Source organism: Empidonax traillii, unplaced genomic scaffold, assembly GCF_003031625.1.
Source record: "Empidonax traillii isolate 1590-97213 ecotype Southwest subspecies unplaced genomic scaffold, ASM303162v1 scaffold14:size4059594, whole genome shotgun sequence".
In the NCBI taxonomy this organism is placed as follows: Eukaryota; Metazoa; Chordata; class Aves; order Passeriformes; family Tyrannidae; genus Empidonax; species Empidonax traillii.
Genome location: NW_020955207.1, coordinates 2,553,492 through 2,576,590, shown reverse-complemented (window position 1 = coordinate 2,576,590; position 23,099 = coordinate 2,553,492). Strand labels below are relative to the sequence as shown.

General features: G+C 37.9%; 1 protein-coding gene across 3 annotated transcripts in view; it reads left to right on the top strand.

The window, feature by feature from the left end:
- The window catches only part of SEPT7 (septin 7), a 78,566-nt gene that overhangs the window by 33,967 nt on the left and 21,500 nt on the right, over positions 1-23,099 (top strand). For all 3 annotated transcript variants that reach the window (XM_027892087.1, XM_027892070.1, XM_027892078.1), the window contains exon 4: positions 17,939-18,045. In XM_027892087.1, the coding sequence (XP_027747888.1) occupies positions 17,939-18,045 (107 nt within the window). The remainder of the gene's footprint in view (positions 1-17,938; positions 18,046-23,099) is intronic.

Sequence of the window (23,099 nt, the reverse complement as noted above, 5' to 3'; positions counted from 1 at the left end):
TTGGTTCTTGCACAGGTGTGGCGATCCATTTGCTCTTTGTCCAAATCATGCTGTGGTTTTATTGACTGCCACCGTTCTGAGGGGTTTTCTCGCTTTTTGCCTTGTAGCTTGTTGGGAAGTTTGGTCAGTTTACTGGTTTCAAGGGGTGTTTGATGTGACACTTTAATCTGAGGTCTCCATCTAAAATTGTAGGTCATGATAAATCAGCTGCATCCAGAACAGTGGAAGATACTGTTGTTTCAGAGCCCAGTATGGCTGAAAAGGATGCAAAGGAATATATGGAAGTTATTCCAAAGCCTTCTTTACCTCCATTAGCTCTTTTGAGACATGTAATCTCACTCCAGTCTGGTTATAGAGACCTTGAATATAGGATATTGAATATTCTTTCTAATAAACAAAGCATGGATATGGAAATTATGGTTCCATGTTTTGAGTGGTTTTTTAGGAGTCTTACAAAGTAGCAAAGAAAACGTTGAATACTTTGTTGGGAACTTTTTTAAAATATAAAGTATAAGTTATGCTAAAATGCAGTAAAATGTTCCCTTTTTTATTTTAAAATATTACCTTTTTTATTTGCTTATGTAAGTTGTTGTGTAATGCTGCTTTTGAATGGTTGTAAGGGGGTTTTTTGGTTTGTTTTTTTTTTTTGGTTGGTTTTTTTGACCATGTCTGTAGTTGCTCTTGGCCATATTTGAGTTTATGCATGATGACTATGAGTTGTACTGTGTTCACAATTTATCTACTCAAGCTTGTCGAAACTACTCTAGCTTGCCTTTCAGAACAGGCTTCTTAATGTCTTAGTTCTAAGCCTGCTAATTAGTAGTCAGCAGTGGTCATAAATCAAAACTAAGCACTGTTGTGTATGCTCTGAACAGGATGAATTAGAAAAGCTTTCTGCCTTGTTGCAGGCATGTTTTTCTGGTGCTTTTTGTTTGAGGATGTATGAAATGTAGTAGTTGTCTAGTGTTGATCCTTCTCAGTTAAATGCACCCAAGGTGTAAAATAGTGGTTTATCTATGCTTTGGGTCCAATAGCGATTTTGGAAAGAAGTGAATATAAAAGATAAGGATGATTTTAAAGCTGCAGTGTTGTGGGATTTTTCTGTTTTGTCTTTTCAGTAGTACTGATCTATTTACTTTTATATAAAATTGTATGCAAAGAGGTGCTCAAATATGTTGTTTTTTTGAAGTCTCATGAGATCTGGTACATAATGACAAATTCCAGGTAGGAGTATCTTTATTATGTATTGTGCCATCCTTCATTTTCAGAACTGTGAGAATAGAGATTGCTTTGAGTTTCCTCTTTTAAGAACCAAAGGTACTTAATTCAATTTCTTTTAAGACATTCATATATACTTGATAAAATACTATTCAAAATAGCCTAACCATGTTCTGCAGCTTATTGCTGCCTGGGTCAATGGACTAATGTTAGAATTGTAAATAAAATATGTTCAGTGGGCTGTGAAATTTCTTGGGAATAGAAGTGTGGTTGCAAAAATCACATGGTTTTATGTAGGCTCTTTTAGGTTTTTGTGTTTTTGTTTTTGTTGTTTTTTGTTTGTTTGTTTTTTAGCAGGATTCATGAATACAAATGAATAAACTAATTTCTAGTCCCTCTCTAATAGTGGAGTCAATGGGTTGCTCCCAGTAATTATACTCCAAGGCACCAAAGTTATTACAGTTCTCAGCTTTGGCTCTGGGAGGGGGAGAATCTCTGCTATTTTATGGAAATCGTGCTGCCTTGGTTGGCAAACCACCACCATCTTTTTGGTGGGGTCAGTAAAGTGTCTCTTGACTTGCTGGTGGTCCTTTAGCATGTGGAGATGAGGACTAGAAAGGACCATTCTACTGTAGATGAAGCAATGCTTCTTTCTGCTTCTGAAGGAAAAAAGAGTAAACAGAGCAATAGCAAGGCTCTGTGTAAGGAAGCTGGAGTCCAGAAGCATTAATACAGATGTATATTACATATAATATAAGGAAAAAACTGTTTTGGGTGTGTTCCTATTTGGTTGAATAAAGCTTACTTCCTCACTCCCGTCATTGGGTGTGGGAAGACAAACCCTAAAGTTTTGAGGAAAAGGGGAGAAGGGAGGTTTGCTTCCTTTCAGGATTGAATATAAATTATACCCCTATAATTAGATAGTTTATCTAGGAAAAAGCTTTTAGATAACTGAGGCAAACAACAGTGATCATGGAAAAGAGCCCCGTGAGACTCGGGAAGTATTCTGCGTTCAGGTTTAAAATTAGTGCTTTTATGGCCTAACTTGGGATTGTAGATGTCTGTGTTAACTATCGGTGCTGTTTTGTCCCCATACCTTTTGTTGGGCACCGGAACACTTGTCCTTCCTTGTAGATGGAAGACATAGCAATCAAGCTGCCTGTTGTCAGATCCCTCTTACTCTGCCGACTTACCAGATGACACTGGGACTTATTGAAGAATTTCAAAAGGTGCTGAAGACTAGAAATGTCATGTAATTATATAGATGCTTTGCAAAATTCTCATAGGATTATAGTATTGTTGGACTTTTTCTCCCTGAGGGACAAGATAAATAAGCTTTTTCTATTCTGCAGTTGGTTAGTTGGCTGATCAGTTAGCACAAGTGTTACTGGCTGGCGAGTCTCACTTGTATTTCTGGTCTGGCAAAACAGTGAGCTGTTCAGTTTTAGCTCTGATTGAAATTTCATTTCTGAAGTGGATCTCCCAGTTGTTCCTGCTTACTGGGTTTTCCTTCAGTTTTCCTTAACATCATGGGGCAGTCCAGCAACATGTGAACTCTGTCAAGGAATAACAGCTAATAGGGTTCATTTGCTGATTAACATTCAGTCCATCTGCGTTGAGGCTTTTGTTGAGGGCATTTCTCAAGAAGAGAGTGAGTGAGTCAAGAGGGCTGAAAGAAGAACCCGTGCTAACAGTTTGGTAGGAAGGGATGGCCACTGGCGTCCAGAAAACGAAACTTGATTCTCCCAGTTGAGGAACAACATGTATAATAATAGAATTTATAAACTTTTATGTAAGTCTGTACTTGCAATAAAGCCCATATTAACTGTTTACAAATAAAGGCAATTTTTCTGAGTGTAACTGTTTCCAGTAAAAGTGTAAGTGTGGCCTTAGGTATAGTCAGCTCTTAGTTCTTGTAGTACAGCTTTTTATGCAAATTTTGCAGTGTTTGGTGTTTCTTGTATGTAGGAAGTACTTTGTATTTTATGTGAAGCGATTCTGATTTTTTTTTTTTTTTTAAGGGGTATAAAGAACCAAGGTGTCTAGGTGCAAGCTTTAGAAGTCTGGGGGGTTTTTGTGTGTAGAAACTCAGAATCCATAAAAGCACATGACGTATTCAGCATGCAGGCTGTACACTGTAACTTAAACATTTCAAATTAAATTGAATTAGAACAGTTCTGACTTTGCTTTACTGATAGAATACTTTATCAAGTGTTGCAAACTTCTTGGTGGTAAAAGCCTCAAGCTTATTCATCTTAATTCCATAAATGTCAAGGCACTTAGCATGAACAGGTAACACTTGAGGATTTGCAGTGGGTTTTGCTGCATTTGCTTTTCCTAATGAGGTAATTAGCAGATAGTTCTGTTTCCTCTTTGATGGATGGTGGAATTGTTATGATATTCCCCCCACTACAGTCTGTTCCCATTCGTGACATTTCAAGATGATCACGTAAGCATGAGGAAGCATGCAGGAACATAGTCTGTAGTAGACTTGAGGAGCTTCCAAATATTTGCTGAGTCAAGTCCTATAGTCATCATGATCTTTAAGATTAGGAAATTGATTCTATGAGCAAAAATAAACCAGTGAAAAAATTCTTTAAAATCTAGTTGGTAATAAAGACGTGAGCAGGTTTTTTTGTGCTGCTTTACAGATGCTGTGAAATCAATGTAGCTTGGAGCAAATATGACCTGATTTGAAATGACAAATTTAATACTTAAGAGTATCTTGTATCTGTTATCAGAGGCACTATAGCTGAAAATGGCTGTTCTGTTTCTTCCTATGCTGCTGACATTACTGTTGTCTAATCACTTTAAAGTAGCTCTTCGTGAGCTATTTACACTTAAAAAATAATTTTTAAAAATATATTCTTTGGGACTGAGAGAAGCCATCCATGTCACTTTGTGGCCTCCCCTAATCATGGTAATTTCCCCCTTTAATCATTGCAGTAAAGCTTTTCAAATTAAAAAACACTGAGGGCTTCTCCCCCCAAGAAATGAACAAACAAAACTAAAACCATCAAGCAGAGCATATGCTTTTTGTTTGAGTACCCTCAGGATGCCTGGTACAAGGACTTCAGGAGCGGCTAGTTGTAGCACTTTATTTTTCACTAAATGTTTCAGTTTAAAACTTTAATGCATATGTTTTTAGGTGACTCCTTTCAGAATCATAGCTAGGGATGTCTTAGGAAAAATTTTGATTCAGAAATACGCAAGCTTTACGTCCAGTCCTTCAGGATTGTTTTAAGCAGTAGAAAAGGCACAGCTTATACTCATGATGGGGAAGCCCTTAAATCTAGGAAGAAACAGGAGTACACATCTCATTCTTTTTAGGGGGGCTGAAGGCCCCCTGGATGCTCCTTTTTCAATAATTGGGCAGTTCGCTAATAGAGAAGAATAATTTTTTTTCTTTTTGAATTTACTCATATAGTTGAAAGAAGCAGCACAGAATCCTGATAGAGATTGCAGCCCTGCATCTCTGATTGAGGGGGGAGGAAAGTGTTGTGAAATGTAACTCTGGTGTACAAATAGCAAGTTAGGACCAATTACAAATAGGTCTGTTGGTCATGAAGCAGTTTAGGCCTATAATTGAAATGAAGCATTATTAGAGATGAGTGGGGAGGGAAAAATAAATCTTAATGGAAATTTGGAAGAAAAGATGATATTTTTCAGGGGTGATGGTGCCAACCTTGATCTTTCTTTTACAGTATAGAAGAGTTTAGATCAAACTGTAAAAAGCAGTTAACCTGAAACACATGATGTAAAGAGGAAGTTTGTTGTGGTTGTTTATGGCGAGTTTATTTTTGGAAGGAACGTTCTTGGGAGAGCAGAGGGCTTATTGATGTTATGCTGTGACATATCTCAGTGCAGCAGATTTTTGCTGAAGTTTGAATCTTGCCTAAAACCATTTTCCACAGCTTTCTGATTGATTTTTTTGCAGGACTATTCACTGCAGCATAATTGGATGCTGGGGTGACTAGAGCACCTCTCCCATTATGATACTCAGTTTAGGACTCTGCCCTTGCTTTCTCTGATTAGTCTGTGTGACTTAAGTGCCTCACCACTGAGAAGCCTTGTTCAGAAGCAGCTTAGATTTGGGCTGCCTATGTACAGGTGCTATTTTCAGATCTAGTTAGCAGTTTATTTTTCAGTTTTATTCAAACTTGTACTTTTTGAAGACTTTCCAACTTTCTCTTCTCCCAGTCCCCCTCAACTCCAGGTTTTCTGTTGATTCTGGTGTGTGCTTGCATGCTGGTTTACCTTCTGATGGGCACTGATGTTGGAGATACAGTACCACACAACTACTGAATCTGTTGTCTTCGTAGTTTTAATTCCCTGTCTTTTAGACTGCTTAATTACATCTGCAGTGATCTTGACTTTGCTGTTGTCTTGCCTGTACTTTTGAGAACAGAATTCCTGATAACACTAGTTATTCAGCTACAAAACCACCCTGTTTTTTTCATCATAGTAAGTTTGAACAATAGCTGCTGTTACTGAAATGGGAAAAATATCCCACCGCCTCTCTTTTTTACAAGGCTGTTGTACTACCAGTTGTACCATTTGCAAATGGCTAGCAAAAATCCAGACTTGCATCTTCCTTTTCAAAAGTAGTAGAATCAATGGAAATTCCAGTCACAGTCTTAGATACGACTCTGTTTTGGAGTTCTTCACGTCATCTGGCTGCCTTTTTTTTTTTTCCTTTTCATATCAATACCAGTAGATTTCTGTGACGTGGCTCTTTTTTCCACCAACCAATCTGATCTGGCAAACTGTCTTTTTTTAGGTCCCCTTCGATGATTTTAGCGTTGGTAGGTCTGTTATGTGACCAGTGTAAAGTTACCACTGGAAAACAACCAGAGCTGCCATCTCCAAGATGGCTGGTTCCTTTGAGAGGCTTCTCCTAAGAACGTGGCAAGGATGATTAGCATCACAGATGTTAATGGATAAAACACTGTGCAGAAACCCACTTTTTTATTGTGGCATTGGGTTAGCTATTTGACTTGTTTATTTCAAGGTTTGCGTTTTTCTCATTTGCTTCTAGATTTTCAATAATTGCACATCTTCAAAAACTGTAAAACTTGAGTGCGTATTTTCTTTTCAGGATCATGTGCTTGTCAGCTGCTTTTCCCAGAGCAGGTTATGGTGACTTTTAGGAAAATGAGACTTGAGTGCTTTTTGTTGCAAAAAAACCCCAAAACCAAACCCAAACCCCAAGCAAACAAAAAAACCCCAAAAGACCCCTAAAACAAACAAACAAAACCTGAAACAACAACAACAACCCCCCCCAAAACCCAACCGAAAACTTTAAAGGTTTTCTTGTTTAATGAAAAACAGAACAAAGTGAAAGTGGAAAAAATTAAACTCTGCATTCCATATGTGGTCAGCCTTTTTGACTAGTTTTTCTGTAGAGCTTTTACTTTTTTTTCCCCTGAGTCTTTTGTGTTTTTTACAGATGCTGGAATTGTCTTTTCACACTGTTTATTAATACAGTGGGCAACCATTTTTAAAGATGCTTAGATGGGAAAATGTGGTTGATGTAGGGGGTGTAGGTGGCATAAGAGGACGGAAATGACTCTTCATAGTTTTTAAGTACTTGAAAAAGCGAAATGTCCTCAGTGGCATTTATAAAGTGTCCTTCTGATTTAATTAGGAAAAACTGTGATCCAACAATAGCAGCTGTTCCTCCAGGCTGAAGTTCAGATTTTAACCTAGTATAAGTCTGTGCTGCTGCTGAAAGAACTAATAGCTCTTGGTCCAAATTGGATTAGAGTGCAAATCCAGCTGGAGTGTTTTCTGGAAGCTGGAAGGAAGGTTAGTCTTCCGTCCGTTTGCAGCATAGCAAAAGGAAAATCTCATGTCATCACAAAGGAGGGGTGGTTTGTAGGCTGGGATTTAATTTTGTTTTCTGTAGCAGTGCTGGTGGATAAAACAGTTGTGAGGCATTTGTTTCAGAAAGTTGCCCAAATGAGCCTTGGTTGCACTGGACTAATGTTTGGTTTTGACTGACAATCGTGAGCATTATATAATGTTGTGGTTGTAATAAAGGATCTCTGTTTATGTCCGAGATACTTCTCCTTGAAGAATTTTGACTACTATAGTTGGATACTTTCCTACTAAAAATACTAAATGAGGCTATGCACAAGTCAGTCTTATAGGAAACAAGTAAAACATATTCCTAAATAAATGTTTAAAAATTGTGTTTTGTGAATTCTGTATGTATCTGAAATTTTTGAGAGCTCAGGGAAAGAACACAACACATAGCACTGATCAGCTGAAGTCATGCATCAGATCAGGTGATGTTAGTGCATATACATAACTCTCTGGCAATGTGCTTTTGACTTTTTTAAAAAAAGTTGACACGTTTTTAAAGCACTAGTTGTTGCAGCTGCTGCCCAATGTGGTGTAGGATGAAGGCAAGTATTTGTTCCTCGTTTTAAAAGTGCAACTTAAATGTTTGTAAATGACACATCCTTTAGTACAGTCTTGGCTTTAAATTCGTTGTGTGTTTCCAAAGCAGGATGTGTGTTTCCAAATGGAACATTTGTGGTGCATGGAAATCTTGTTTATACGCATTTTCAAATGACTTCTCAAGGTTTTATCAAATGGGGAGCTTTCACATATGCTAAACTGTAAATAACTTAAGTACATGTTAATCAGATGTGTCGTACTTGGACTTCCATGCATTACCAAAGGTTAATTTTTTTTTTAATAGTCTAATTAGTAGAATTACTATTTCAGGAGGAATATGTATATAATACATCACTTTGAACAACAAACTTGAATAGGAGTATGATAATTGCTCAAGTGAATTTTTAAAGATGAAACATAAGGAGTGGGAAGATTTTTCCTGTGGGAGAGCAGTGTTAGACTTCTTCAATTCAGATTTTGAAGTTCAGATAAAATGAAAAAACGTAGTACCGCGAAAGTAGTATCCTTGTGTTCTAACTTGGGGAATGTAGAAATTATTAGACTCTTTCATGTGCTTCTAGAACTATAAAAGCAAGAAACTTTGAAGTCCACAGTGAAACTCAACCTTAGAGTAGCATAAATATTGAAAAAGAAGATGAGGTGAGATTTTGTGATATTTTGTATTAAAAAGTCTAATTTAAAGAGATACCATTACATTGCAGAGGAGGAGAATTGCAAGATTTCTCTGTTTTAGGTCTTGGAGACACATACTGCTGGAAAAGTGTGCAATATATACAAAGTTGCTTATTTAGAGGAAGCTGACTGTGGACAAGTATTTATTCACCACTTTTCTGCTACCTCAGTGCCAGGCAGAGCAGAAACCAAAAGCTGCAAATCAGCAGACGTTTAGACAAAAAAGAGCATGCCAGATTTTCACTTATTTACCAAGTCAGGGTTTTTGCTGGTGTGGGGTTTTTTCCATTTGTTTGTTGTTTGGTTGGAGGTTTTTGTTTGTTTGTTTTTGAAAATTGCATTTGACTGAATGTTTTAAGAATTTATGTGAAAAAATATTCTAAGAATTGTATTTTGTATTTCTTTCAATTAAACTCATTGCATATCATCCTCATCTTTGGTAAAAACAAGCCCATGACTTACCAGATTCTGCATTCTTGTGCTCTCTCCTCTCTAGCTGGCAGGAATTCCAGAAGGAATCCTAGTCCACCTCCCAAGTCTGTCCTTCAGGCTCGTCCACTGCAAAACATAGCAAGCACACTGAACAGGTCTTAGGATATCCCCTTATCTTCAGACCTGTCCGTTTCCTTTCAGCTTTGTGAATGTCTGCTTCTGTTGTTGGCTACACAAGCAGCTCAGTTTTCTTCTAAGTAATTATTAGAAAACTGAACAGTGGTGGCTGCATTTTGGAAGCAGTGGCTTGGCATTTAAATAAAACAATTCTTACCATATTAAAAAGGGTGTAGACTTGACAACACAAGCTAATTCCAACCTACCTCAGCCTTTCTTAGAGACAAAATACCCATTTTTATGACTCCAGTGAAAGTTGTTTTATGGAAACAAAAGCATATAACCACCCCCAAGTAATTGAGGTATCAAATTCTAAGCAAGGTTGCTTAGAATTGGCAGCAGTGTATCCAGGAGAGCACATCCCTGCAAATGCTCTTCCTCCTTGTTTGGCTAACACTAGACCAAATATTGCAAATAACATTGCCCTAATTTTTCATTCCTTATTGCCCCAAAAATCATATCACTGAGGTAGAGTTGCAGAATTCTGTCTAGTGTATCTGTATCTTTCTCTTGCCACTTGTGCCAGTTAAGAGTTTTGTCATAACATAGTTTCCTTTGTGGTCCTTGCAAGAAAGTGTTTCCAAGGACATTAAGGAGAGAAGGCATCAAGAGGAAGGGAGTGAGGTATTAAAAGATGTTTTGATTAGCACTAGAAATCCTCTAAGTTCAGTCCTCTGACAAATTTTTGTGGATTTGCTTAATAGCAGGGTGTCTCACCTGGGATATTGTAAGAGCACTCAACAGTTATTTCCAGTAGTTTTTATTCTGTTCCTGTGTTAATTTTCAAGGGAAGAGCTGATGAAGCGTTGATGAAATCATATCCAGGTGCTCTTTGTATTCTTCTGTAGAGACTCATTAGGTTCCATGTAAATAAAAATTTTATTTTTTGTGCTTTTGGAATTTTTTGTGATATTCATGCCTCAGATGAATGGGGTTTTGAGTAACATGCCTAAAGTACTTCACCTTTCTCTCCTTTTGCTCAAGTTGATGTGTAGTACTTCTTGTTCGTAAGTAAATTGCAAGCTATATAGTCGCTGAGATGCTGACCCTGTATCTGTACCAAGTATTTTAGTCACCCAATCAGTCTTTCTTATTTTCTCATTAGCATGTGGATAGCTGTGTGGGTTTTGTTTCTGTCTTAGTAATGAAAGCTCCTACTGTGACTAATCTGTGATCTGCTCATTAATACACCTTTCATTCTTTAGTCGGCAAATGTTAGAAGTTATGTACAGGAAATGCTGTACAATTGGTTGTCAACAGTAAAGTAGAGATAAAAAATTACATTTTCCTGTCATCTTTCTCTTAATTTTTTATTAAGAATTCATATAATCAGGGAATTTAATCAATTATATTTATCATTTTACATTTATACATATTATATATATGTATTTGCCTCCAGAGAGTAAGTCCAGCTCTGCAGCTTTCTCTAGATGCATAATTCTTGCAGACCAAGTGTTGATCTCAGATGTTTGCTTTCTTGGCCTTAAGCAGCGCGTCCTTCTTTAGCATTTTTCACAACAGTTTTTTGTTCCTCTTGCTTTGATTTTTTTGAAGCAATGTGGGTTTTTTTTCTTTTCTTGTGAAGGCTCTCTATTTTGGCTTTGTCAAAGCCTGTGAAAATTCAAGGTGTATCCTGGTTAGGAGGTTTAACCATGAAAGAGTTGTTGTCCTGGAGCTCTGTCACTTCCAGTTGAATTCTTTAACCCAGTTATTTCACAGAGAGCTTGTGCATTCAGATTTTCCATGTAGGTCAGTTTTGACAACTTCTTGTTACTTGTAATGTCTCTGAAACTGCATTGCAGTATGACTACAGCTTAATCAGACACAAGAGTTTTATTTCACCTAACATAGAAAACAAAGCAAGGTAAGCTTTGGCAAACCTGGACCACAGCTGCTTATTGTGGACTTTTAAGTCCATGCAAGCTGAAGCCCAGGTTGTTGCATTTCAGCTGGTTTTGGTACTAGATGTGAGTGGACCAGTGCCATGGGATGTTTTTTTCATCTACAGCAACGTTCAACAACTAAAAATGAAGTGGGTTTGGTTCCTTGGTTTTACTGAACCAAAACTTTCTAAAATTCTGAAAAATTGCTTTACTTGCCTCATGTTAAATTAGGTAACATGTCGTATTTTAAATGGCTACTTTGCAGACACGCTGTTTATGATGAGCAAAACCTGTATATGCAATTAGAGAAAATGTGACTTTCGTCATAAGTGCCAAAAATTCTTTGACTTGTGAATTACTGATGATGCTTTTGTGACAGAGGTCTAGCTTTACATGCAGATTTTTACACTTACACTGGTTTCCAAGAAGAAGAGATAGAGTGTTTGACTTACCTCATCTCTGGTGGTGTCTTTCCCTCATTTTCCCATCCTGAAGCCCCTAGGGCTCTAGATTACTGGATCACTTCCTGTCTCACGATGCTGCATTATGAATTCTAGTGCAAGAGTTGGATTGGGAGTAGGGAACCATTTCTCTTGCCAGTAGACAAAATTTCACCTGTGAAGTTTAGTCATTGTTTCATGGCTATTTTGATCTGTCAGTTGTAGAAAGCTAGACCTGCTTCTGCTTCGAGGAGAAACAATAGTACTTGAAAAATGTTATGCAGAATCTGTTGCAGTATTCCTTTGAATGCTTCCCTTCCCTGCTAATGGCTTTTCTGAACTATTTAAATGTCATCCGTGACAAGAATGATATGCCAAGAGTCTGTCCTCAGTTATTGCACTTTAAATTTCACTGATTGTCTCACTGTATCCTGAATGCTGAAATTTTGTTGATGCAGTTGCTGATAGGCAGAAGTGAATTTATTGCTGCTAGACTTCCCTGTTACTCTGTTTTGCTAGGAGCAGCTTTGTGGCTCTAACATATGTTGCTTCCATAATTTATGCTTTAGATCGAAGTTGTGAAATGGTGGAGCTTTGGCTTTCTTCCTTTTATAGATGGCTAGAAAATACAAAGTTGATCTTTTTGCAAGATTTCACATGACAGCATCCTACATGGAAGATTAGATATGTGGGAGCAGCATGGTCCTGCTCCCACCCTCCTGATGGGTTTCATTTGGATGTTCTTGCATATTTATTGAAGTGTTGGCTTGTTTTTAGTAAAGCACTGAAGGCAGGAACTAGCCTTTACGAAAGCTTCTAAAATCAGACATAAAATTAAAAACATCTTGTAGTCTCCGTTTTTGTGGTCATCTATAATGACATGGCAGAGAATCATTCCCCCTCGGCAAGAGGATGGTTCCTTCATGCCATTCAGTGTAGTTCAGGCTCTTTGATTATTTATGTAGCTTCCCTTCTGTATAAAAGCAAAAAACTGCATGTTACAGTGCCTTCAAAGCCATTGCACATTTGCATAAAGCTGCAGGTGCTGTCGTGCACATAGACTGTGAGTTGTACAAGGATGAAAGAAGCTGAAATGCATTATTTTTTATGTCTTCTGACAAGCCTTTTACCCCTCTTTGAATCATCAGCATCAAACTAATGGAATTATATTTTAAGCAGCAACTGTCACGATAATTAGGATTTATAAAATAGAAAAATTCAATGAAAAAACTGGCTCACTAGCTAAAAATAAAATACGCTTTGATGTAAACATTCTGTATATGTAGGTTATGGGGAAGTACAGCATTTTTCAGTTGAATTTGATCCCTTTGTAATAACTCTTTGGGGCTATCAAATACACCATCAAATGCACTTCATCACAGAAGAAATGTATTATTGGATGTCTTCATTCTGAAAAAGAAACAAAGCAACTGCAGCTTATGTTTGACTGTACCAAGGAAATCTAAATACAGATTTCTACTCAGAATGCGGTGGGAGCTTTCAAAAAAATTGTGCAATTTGTAGAAAGCCTGTGTGTCTAATGAGCTGCAAGTCCCACTGGGAGGAGTTACCTTCTCTCATCAGAGTTAGCAGCTAATGCATCTTCTGAACCTGCAGTTCCTACAGTTTCCAGTTAATAGAGACATAGAAAAAGTCCGGGTCGTCTTGTTGGTGATGATACACGGAGCATACCGCTTTGAGCCATTTAACTGAAGTCTTGGTTTCTGTGATCACCTGAGGTGTTTTCCTTGCAGATGGGTGGTTCTTCATCACTTCTGGTGATTTCTTCAAGAGTAACTTCTAGCGAGGAAGTAGGAAATCAAACATACAGAGAGAACACTGACAATGTTCAATATTGGCTAATCACCTGGATCTTTTGACATGTTTAATGAACTCTCACATGGAGTCATAAAACTAAGAATGTAAGTCATGCTTCAGGGCTTGGAGTTTAGAAAACAAGACCCTAAAAATAGAGAAGAAAACTGATTCTGGATTTCCAAAATGATATGGTAGCTAGAAGATGTAGTGTCATGCATTATCAAGAAAGGTAATATATGAATGAAGAAATAGCAGCCTCCAACAGAAGTTACATATAAAGCTGTGAGCTGGGTTGGACTGGACTTCCTGTCCACTTATGGGACAGGAAGCTATTGTAGATATTTGAGTATGAATGGCAGAGACTGACAAGTTGGAGGAGGTTGGAAATATGCCACATTCTCTATGTGCCACAGCAATGTACAGTGAAAAAAGCATCATTAAGATTAAGGATTACAGTTCAGTTCTCTTATCATGCAGAGGAGATGCTGGCAGTCTGAGTTTCTTCTAAAGTCATAAGAATAGAAGTTGAACTGGAAAAAAACCAAGTTAGCTGTGAGTAGATTTTCTAACTGGTTATCACAGGTAAGGATTTCTGGTTCATTTACAGGGAGTGATTTAGAAATGAAGATGAAAGATTTATGTAGCTCAGTTAGAAGAATCTGAGCTAGTTACTTAATTTTTTTACCTGAACTCTGCTGTCCTCCATTCACGTGGATTGCATGTCATTGTTCCAGTTTTTTTATTTGTTAATTCCCCATATGTACTTGCCTTAGTATTATTCCAGAGACTATTACCATGGTTTGCAAACCATTTTAGTGGTTGCCAGTGGTCTCTTTTGACCCTCAGAAATATGTTTGAGATAGGTATGCTTGAGACATAAAAGAAAAAACCAAATGTGTTGGTGGTATTTGTTTTTAGCTTCCTTGCTCTCCCTTTTCCTGTTGCAAACTTGTCTCATTTGTGTAGGAAAAAAGGTAAGTACTTAATTGGTGTTTTGTTCAGAGAATAAGAAATCTTGCTATCCAGTGTTAATTTTAAATGATGTGCTGTGGACCATCTGTATAAAGATGCTCGACAGGTAATTGTTAACCCAAGTGCATAAGAAAAGTTCCAGTATTTGTACAGCCATTTAGAAATCCATGGACTTGAGAAGGGTTGGAACTTTTGCTAGTCTTGTAAGGGCTGACAAAAGATGGTCTGTCACAGGACTGACAGAAGTATGCTCATAAAAGTATGTGCTCATTTCTACCAACAAGAGTGGCCAGCTCCTTATATTTGAATGTGACTATAAAAACGGCTTGATAAAATGTTAACATTTTGAAACACTAGGTTGCTGATAAACATGAGACACAAAATAAGGAAAAAACCACTATATTTATTCAGATGAACTTGAAGCCTATGTGAAGCATTAAGTAGGAGATCAAGGGCAAGGTAAAAGCTGTACCTGGATACCAAAATAAATTAACCTTTTGGATTCAGAATTACCATACAAAATAAAAGTTTTTCTTCTTTTTCTTTTTAAAACACATCGTAGGATATTTCTAAAAATCATTCACTCTAAATTAAGCAGCTAGATCTAAGTGCAACATGATGCATTGAGTGTTTGGAAGTTATTACTGCTGAAGAGGTTCTATTACATTGCATCTTTTTGCCAGTTCACGCAATGGTCAAAGGACAAAATCTCATCAGAAATGCTTACTGAAAGTGGGAAGATGCATTTCATTTAGGATGTATCTTTTTGTTCATGTTAAGGCAAATTAAATTTCACTTGTTTTCTCCCTTATGGCTTTGTCAATCATATTCATAGCCTTTTGCATCCCTGGGAGGTGATTTCCCAGCCTTTCCAGAGGGGAATCCTTTCATGGAATTTGGGTTGAGCAAGGTTCTGCATGGGGAGGACAGAGGGTTATATTTGTAGTTTTTTGTTTGTTTGGGTTTTTTCATGTTGTTGTTTGTTTGTTTGGGAATTGGTGGAGGGAGGGTGATTGTTAATTTTGATTTGGTTTGGGGGCGATTTTTGTTTTTCTCCTACTTATCATATTTCTAGCAAAGATTAGAATATTTTAATATGCCCAAAAAAGGCAGCTAGAATTGATCACTGCTAGAATTGATACACTTGGTTTCTCTAATTCTGCTTTCACTGTAGTGAGCAGAGAAATTCCTGTTTTATTGCAGTGGAAACAGCATTACTCACCATAGTATAATACTGAGTGTTCCAGTTCTGCTTTTTACCTACAGTTTCGTTGTAATTTTTTAATTTAATTTTATAGCCTTTTATTACCATCTTAGGTGTTGACCCTGACGTGTTCTAAGGCACAATGGCATCTAGGGTTGGTGTATTGATGAAAACTCTTACATCTAGTGCCTCAATTACTGGTGGCAGTTAAGCAGTTTAAAGCGTTATAATCTGCATCGGCTGATTAAAGTTAGCATGGGCAGAAGTGTCTAGGAGACCGGGCACCCTTGGAAACAAAGTGGTGCAGACACATCCTTAGCATACTTGTCTTCTCACTAATTTCAACTCAAAACTGTCTTCACGTCCTTGCAACTCTCAGGGCAGCAGAGGGTGAGTAGGGGAGCAAACCCTGAATCTGTTGGGCTGTAACGTTCAGCAGCTCAGGCAGTGCTTGGTGTGGAGCGCCACAGCTGCAGGAGCCATCTAGGGCAAGCTGCTGATTTTCCATCACATTCTTTCAAAGCTGAAAATCTTATTTCCATATGTTGAATTTCAATAGCAACTTGACAAGCACTGATTTTCAGAAGTGGTTGTTCTCGATGTTTTCCCACTTAAAATTCTTTAGCGTGTTAAGATCAGCAATAACCCTAATAGAATGGAGATGGGAAAATTATTTTTGTATATTGAAGTAGAATCTGATTGCACAAATCTTTCTTCAGTATTGTAGTAGAGAGCCTTTTGCAAGATTATGGTCAAGTTAAAAAGCAAAGTTCACTGAAAGGATGTGTGAATTGTACCTTGTTAAGTCAGAGCCACCTTCTTGAGACCTTAAGTGGGATGAATAAAACCCTTCAGTTTAAATGGAATGATATGTATGTCTTGAGCAGGGTTGTGACATGGAGAAGGTTAAGCTTTAAACTGGCTGCATCTATGAGATTATAAAGTTGTGCTTTTCAGAAGCTTCTTTTTGTTACAAACTTAGAGAAGCCTCTTGGCTGCAGCTGACCCTGCCCTTAAAGGTCTTGCAGAGTAAGAAAAGGTGTGTCCTTCACGACCAGACCCTTTGAGGCACTGGGTTTACTGCATAATTCATGAGTGTCTAATGCATCTGACCACAGAAAAGGGCAAAATCTGTACGATAGTGATGAAATGCTTGTCAGCAAACGTGTCCCTTCTGGCTTACATGAAGCTGTCCTGTTGAGGTTCGTGTTCCCGGAATTGCTAACTTGAGACCATAACAAGAGCATCTCCTTTTTCCTCGGCTGCCACAGCCCAGCTTCCTGGCTGTAGCCAGCCCCCGCTCACAGCGTGGGTAGTTCATCGGTCGAAGAGGGTGGGGTTTGAAGAACAAGCACTGCTCATAGCGTAGACAGCCGGCAGGAGCTCTGGTTGCAGCGTTTCATCAGCTGCTAATCTGTTTACAGTGTAGTTAATCAGATTGCTCTGTTCGGTGCTGCACAGACTTTGTGCCACACTGCTGTAATCGAGATGGCTTGATGTGTATAAGCTAGTTTGTGTATGAACTTGAGACGGATATTACAGTGGAGACAGGGGCTTCTCTGCTGAGGTTTTGTAAACTGTTTATGCTTTGTAACTCTCTTGCCATAACCCAGGACATTTACCTCAAGACAAGTTTTCAAGCTTTTAGTCTCTAAATCAACAGATATTTGTTGGAGATGGAGTGATTTAGCGTTCTAGACTTCTTTTCAAATGGTGGGGGCAGTGCAGCTCATACTCCTCCCTCAGTGAAAGTACGGACTTTGCCCCCAGATTCGTTAGCTTAAAAGCAAAGTTCTGTAATGACTGTTTCTGTTTAGGTCAATGTACGGATAGACTGCATGTGAAACTTAAAAAGAAACAAAGCATAATTTTTTTTATACCTTTTTTTCCCCTAGTTCTCATGCCAGTGTGAATTGTTCTGTTGAAGTAGTTTCTTTACAGTAAAAAAAAAAAAAGGCAAAAGACTTGTCTTTTAAAATACTGTAATATGTAGTTGATCTGACCTTGTCTCTGTAGAGCTGTAAATGGAGGATAATCTTTGCTATGGGAATTGTAACTATTTGCTTGGATCTTCATGACAGTAGTGTCTCCAGATTCTTTAGCAAGGCTGTGACTTATTGCTGCTCATGAACAAATTATGAAAAAAAAAACACCCAAAATCTGCTCTCCCTTCTGTGCCCCAATAAAAACAAAAATCCCAGGCAAACCACATAGTTTGAAATTTCATTTTATCTCTTATGGGTTTGGTACTTAGACCAAACTAATCTCAGTCTTTCTCTCTCCCCTCTGTTCCCCCTTGTTTTTCCCCTCCCTGACAATAAGACTGTCAAATAATATTTGAAATAAAGGAGATACCATAATGCCAAAGCTGATTAAGTTAAGAAGTCATATCAGGAAGATATCTTGTTTAGGGAATTTAATTGTAGTAGCATCCTTTGTGTTGTACTGGGAGCAACAAAGTGCTAAGTGCATTCAGTACTTGATGTGATCAGAAAAAATAATGTCTGTAGAATGTGACAGTTGGATTTGAAGGGTTTTCCTTGAAATTGGAAAAGATGATAGATTCTCAAAGCCTTGGAGTGCAGTGCATGTTTTCAGGTACTATGTTTCAAGAAGAGCATTTGGAATCTAGATCTAAATGTCTATACTTAGTGTGATACTCCCCATTTTATTGAAATTGTTCTGTTTTCTTCCAGGTGAATCTGGACTGGGAAAATCAACATTAATCAACTCATTATTCTTAACAGAACTGTATTCCCCAGAGTATCCAGGTCCTTCACACAGAATTAAAAAGACTGTACAGGTATGTCTGGGGGGGGGGAAAGAGATACAGCTTGAACAATGTAACTTGCAATCTAATAATGTAAGGAGATACAGTTGTTTCATAAGCACCTATATTTCAAAATGCATTCAGATATGATGTGAACCAGTAAAAATATTCTGTGTGTCTTTCAGTGCATCTTAGTAACTAAACTTACGGGTTCTCAAACTTGTGGCCTGTTGAAATGTGGGAGCCCTGCAGTGCTTTGTGGGCTTGCCTGTACATTAGAAAACACATACGTGTGCAGTGCTGTTTGAAAATATGGTGTTTACTATCAATTAAAATATTGAGTAAATATGTAGAAATAGATAGATGTGCATTAAAACCCCTGACTGTGTAAGTGAGGCTTTTAGAGACTGTGTGTATTAAAGGATTTGACTGAAGTGCAAGGACCTCATGGACCAGGTATCCATGAGTCTTGTGCAGACTCTATCCTTGGTGGGACCACCTGTTTTAACAACCTGTTAGAAGTTGTTATTCTGAAACATATCAGGGACTAGGGGGAAGGGGAACCTGTCTGACCTTAAGGACTAGACTTATATGGGCAAAGATGTTCTTTCAAGTATGTGATGCAACTGAAATATTTAGTTAAAGACTGGAAAACTGAAGTTGACACATTGATTTTGTGTGATAACTTGTTACTGATCAATTATATTTTCCCTCAAGAAAAGGAGCATGCTCTTTGTGTTATAAAAAGGTTATTAAAAATAGTGATTACCTTGTACTGAGAAAGAATAATATTATGGGCAGTTTAGGAAATCATTGCATTTCAGTGGGGTATTTTCTGCCTCCACAGCTGAGCAGCTGAACAAGTTTTTGTTTCTCTCTCTTGATGTGCACTTGTTTAAGATTTTGGTGAAGATAGCTTGTGATAATCTAACTTTGTACAGGTGAGGTCTGGGAGTGCTCTCCATTGCTACTGTTGTCCAGCAGAGTTTTTCCAGATGCAAAATTATAGTCTTGGACCACCTCAGCTGTGGCTGAAGTGACCAGGCAATTACAGAATTGTCATAAAGTGATTAAGCCCTGTGTTGAGTTAGCAGGGTAGGCAAAGTGCTAAACAGATGTTGTAAAATAGAGTGCTTTTTAATTGAGTGGAATCAAATAACTGTGCTCCAATGCCGTGATCCACTGAACTTAACTGTTTTTTGGGACCTCAGGAATTTTTTTTGCCTGGGGTTTTGGGTAAGACTTTTTTTTAATCCAGTCTCAGAACACAGAATAATTACTGCAGTACCAGGAAAAAGTTAGTTATACTCGTATTAAGAAGTTTAAATGGTATTGCTTGTCAGTTAGCTCAACATCAAAGCTTGAATACTATTGCAAAATGCATTCATTGCAGAATATATTTTTTTTCATTTGGAGGAAAGCTTTTGAACATCCTGAGTTCTATTAACAGTATATTAATACTTTCTAAGCTTTGGTCGTGTCTATTAGGCTATTTTATCAGTTTAATGTAAAACCATAGTACTGCGACAAAATGGACTTAAAAGCTTGTTAGCAGGGGCATCAGGCCATTATTTGAACTAGGAAGGTTGAATTTATGTACCTGGTTCAAAGAGATATTAAGTAGGATGGAAGAGGTGTGCAACCAGTTAAGCTCTGGTATAATATCCTTCTTACTGAAATAATCAGTGGCTGTTGGAAAACTAAGTAGAAGGGTGACTTTTTTATTGGAAAAGAGATGTAGTGGGATTTCATTACTGATGATTACACATTGATTTAGTAGAAGCAAAAAAAAAAACCAAGACGTCTTTCAAAGTAACTCACTCCCATCGTAGTAAAGGTGCATCAGTGTTGAAAAAATAAATTCTGTGTGGAGTTTCTGGAATTTGAGTTAAGTACTTTCATATGTTAGGTGGCATGTTATGTTAGATGATCTGTTCATTCTGACCTTCAGAGGGGAGTTGATTTTTATTAATTTACTGGTTAAATGAAAAACTCCCATCCTTTTTTGGAAGCTTCACTTGATTTTTTTTTTTTTTTAAATTTTTTTTTTTTTTTGGCACTGGAGAGGGATATAGAAAAGGGCTTGAAGAGGGACCAGGTTGAAAAGCCATTGCATTTTTTCATAGTTCCACTGTGTGGGCTAAAGCTTGAGGGTGGCCGAGAGCTAGCCAAAACTATTTTCAGTAGTGAACTGGGGTCTAATATAACTTGGAAAATAATATGATTGGAATGAAATATGATTAAAGACCATCTTCCCCTTTAGAAAGTACTGGTGAGTTTATTAAGTATTTTTTTTTAGTGTACTTGCAGTGCAACATTGCTGTACTTTCAGTTATTTAGGATGAATGAAAAATCATTAGGTGCGGCATTTTAAGAAGGAAACTGAAACTATCTTATTTCAGAGTCCATGTGTAAGTGGGGACAAAATTGTTTCCCCCTACAACCTTGAAAATTGTGTGTGTGCTATTAACTATGTGTATGATGTAGAGGTGTTTCCAGTCAAATATTAAATCAAAGAGTAAACAGTTGGAGCTGCTGTTTGGATTAATTGGATTTGTACTCTTTGCCAGAGAAGAACTTTTTAAGTTGAGGATTGAAAGGATTTTGTACAGTGTAGATGAGACAGGCTACCAGAGCATCCTCAAACATTTGTTGGAATAATCACCTGCACTTATACGGTGGGCATAACTTATTGACCAGGAATTTTATAAGAGACTCTCTCATTAAGAAATATGAGCTGTGGTTTGGGCTGGAAACCCATTGCAGTTTGAAGTTGTTTTCTGAGACAGGTCCTTCTTATTAATTTCATGGAAAATTTCACAGAAAAACAGTTCAAAGTAAGTGATTTGAAGTCAAATGGATTCAAAGGAAACTTACTCAGAAATGAAGGGATATGAAATATGTTTTCTCTGATCATTATTTGACTGTCTTAAGTGGAGTGTGCTAAAAAGCAGTTGAGCTCTAACAAACATCAGGTCATGAATGCTGTGTAGTAACTGCCAAGGAGACCCGTGTGACCCAGTTGCCTGGAGTGCATGGGAAAATGGTTGTTTGGAGGAGACTTTTCTGAAAAAGTTTTAAATTCCAAGACTTGAACTAATGTTTTCCATGAATCCCTTGGGAATACTTGTAAATCAGATGATAGGATGCAGTTGGATACTTAACTGTGAATGACACTAGTATACAGTGATTTTTTGGATCTTTTCCAGATGTTGCTGCTGCCTGTGCCTTTGACCATATATGGACATGTTCATTTGGGTTAGAAAAATGCAACTTTGCAGAGGCTTTATGGCAGGTTCTTCATCTACTGTTTCCTACCAGCAGAATTTACCATTTAAAATAGAGGTTGATTTGGTCTGATTGTCCACAGCACTAGCACAGGACATTTAATTTGATCAGCTCATGCTTCTTGTTCTGTAGATTTTTTAAAACCCTACTCTGATAGCAAGATACCTATATGAACTTATGGAAAGGAAGAAAAAATGTAAATCCTCACCACCCAGTGAGGTATTGGCACTGCCTGCAGAGATTCAGTTACTTCAGGCCGTTTGTAAGAAGGTGGTTTCACCACACTTACATTTTACAAGCATACAGAATCAGGGAAAATGTTTGGTGTGGCATTTCTGAGGATCTCTTGACCTTTGTTTTAGTTTTTTATAAACATATGTTCAAGATAATATTTTATTAATTGCTTCTTTTGTAAAAGCATTGCATCATGAGTTCATAATAATTTAATGGTTCTTGCTGGGAATTTTTGTGCTGGAGAATAAAGTTTGATACCTTGTAGTGCTTGGCAAGAATACATCTCTTAAAATAATCATCTCTAGTATTGTGCAAGTGTTTTGGGTTTCTTATATTTTCAGAGAGCTGGGTGATAGGAAGGCTATGTGGTTACTATATACAAGATAGCAAAAAGAATGCGAGGAATCAGAAGTTAATCTCCTGTGTGCTAAAACTTGTGAGTAGTAAACTCTCGGCTGAGTTGACTGTGGCTGGGGATTACTGTTTTGAGTTCTGGCCTTGATTGTGTACAATAAAATTTCTCTACAGAACTCTTGAAGGGGGGGGAAATACACTCACCACGATTAAAACACAAGTTTCTAAAGCACTACACATATTCCTGGGTTCTCATGGCTTTGAACGGGATGCTTTTAGAAGGATAAGAGTTGTGGAAGAGTAACTTGGTGGTGTCTTGGGCTGCTGGGGGGGGAGGGGGGATTTGTTCATTTGTTTGCTGTTTTTTTTAATGTCTGGGGGTTTTTTACACCTTCCTAACCTGCAATAAGGCCTGCTCAGGTAGTAACGTGAATCGGGTGGGCTTGAAGTCCAGCCCAACCTGGATCCTTCTGTGACTAGCATTCTGGAAGCCCAGTGCTGGGGACTCATTTTTACTGATTTTTTTTCTCTTGTCTTTTTGTTACGTGAGGAACCAGCTCATGATGATTGGTTGCTGTAGGCAACCATAGTGTAGCCGAGTCAGTTTTTTGAGAACTAGCAGTGAAAGGGATTGATCTGACTTGAGTAGGATCCCTACAGATGAGTAGATAAAAGTAGCATCCTGCATACTCAGAGGTTAAATATGTAGCCTTCTTTGCAGTTACTGTTTTCTGTGGTTGTGTGTGTTCTCTACTGAATTAGACTCAGCGTTTTGCTTGGGTAGGAGGGATTTAGTTTGACTTTCTGCAGGGTGTCTCTGTATCTTGTGGATTTACATTGCCTCACATAAGCAGTGATTGCAGAGTGTTTGCAATAATGTGCAGGTGTGGCTGTGAGTCTGTTTCACTCATATAACAGTGAGGGATGTGCAAGAGCTTAAGCAGCATTGATAGGATCTCTCTCAAATCTTGAACTGGCCAAGTCATCCAGATAGGATTTATTATCCAAGTTGCCACTCTCTCTGAAAGTTCCATAGTGAATGTTCTTGCAGGTGTTCATCCAGTTAAATAGAAGTCTCTTTTCTCTTCCCCATTAGAGTTTGGGATACGTAAGAAATGTTAAACAGTGAGCACCAAGGTGGCATCACTGTGCACCAACTCATGTGTAGCTCTGGATAGATGGCTCACAGTTGATTTCATGAATCCATGTGT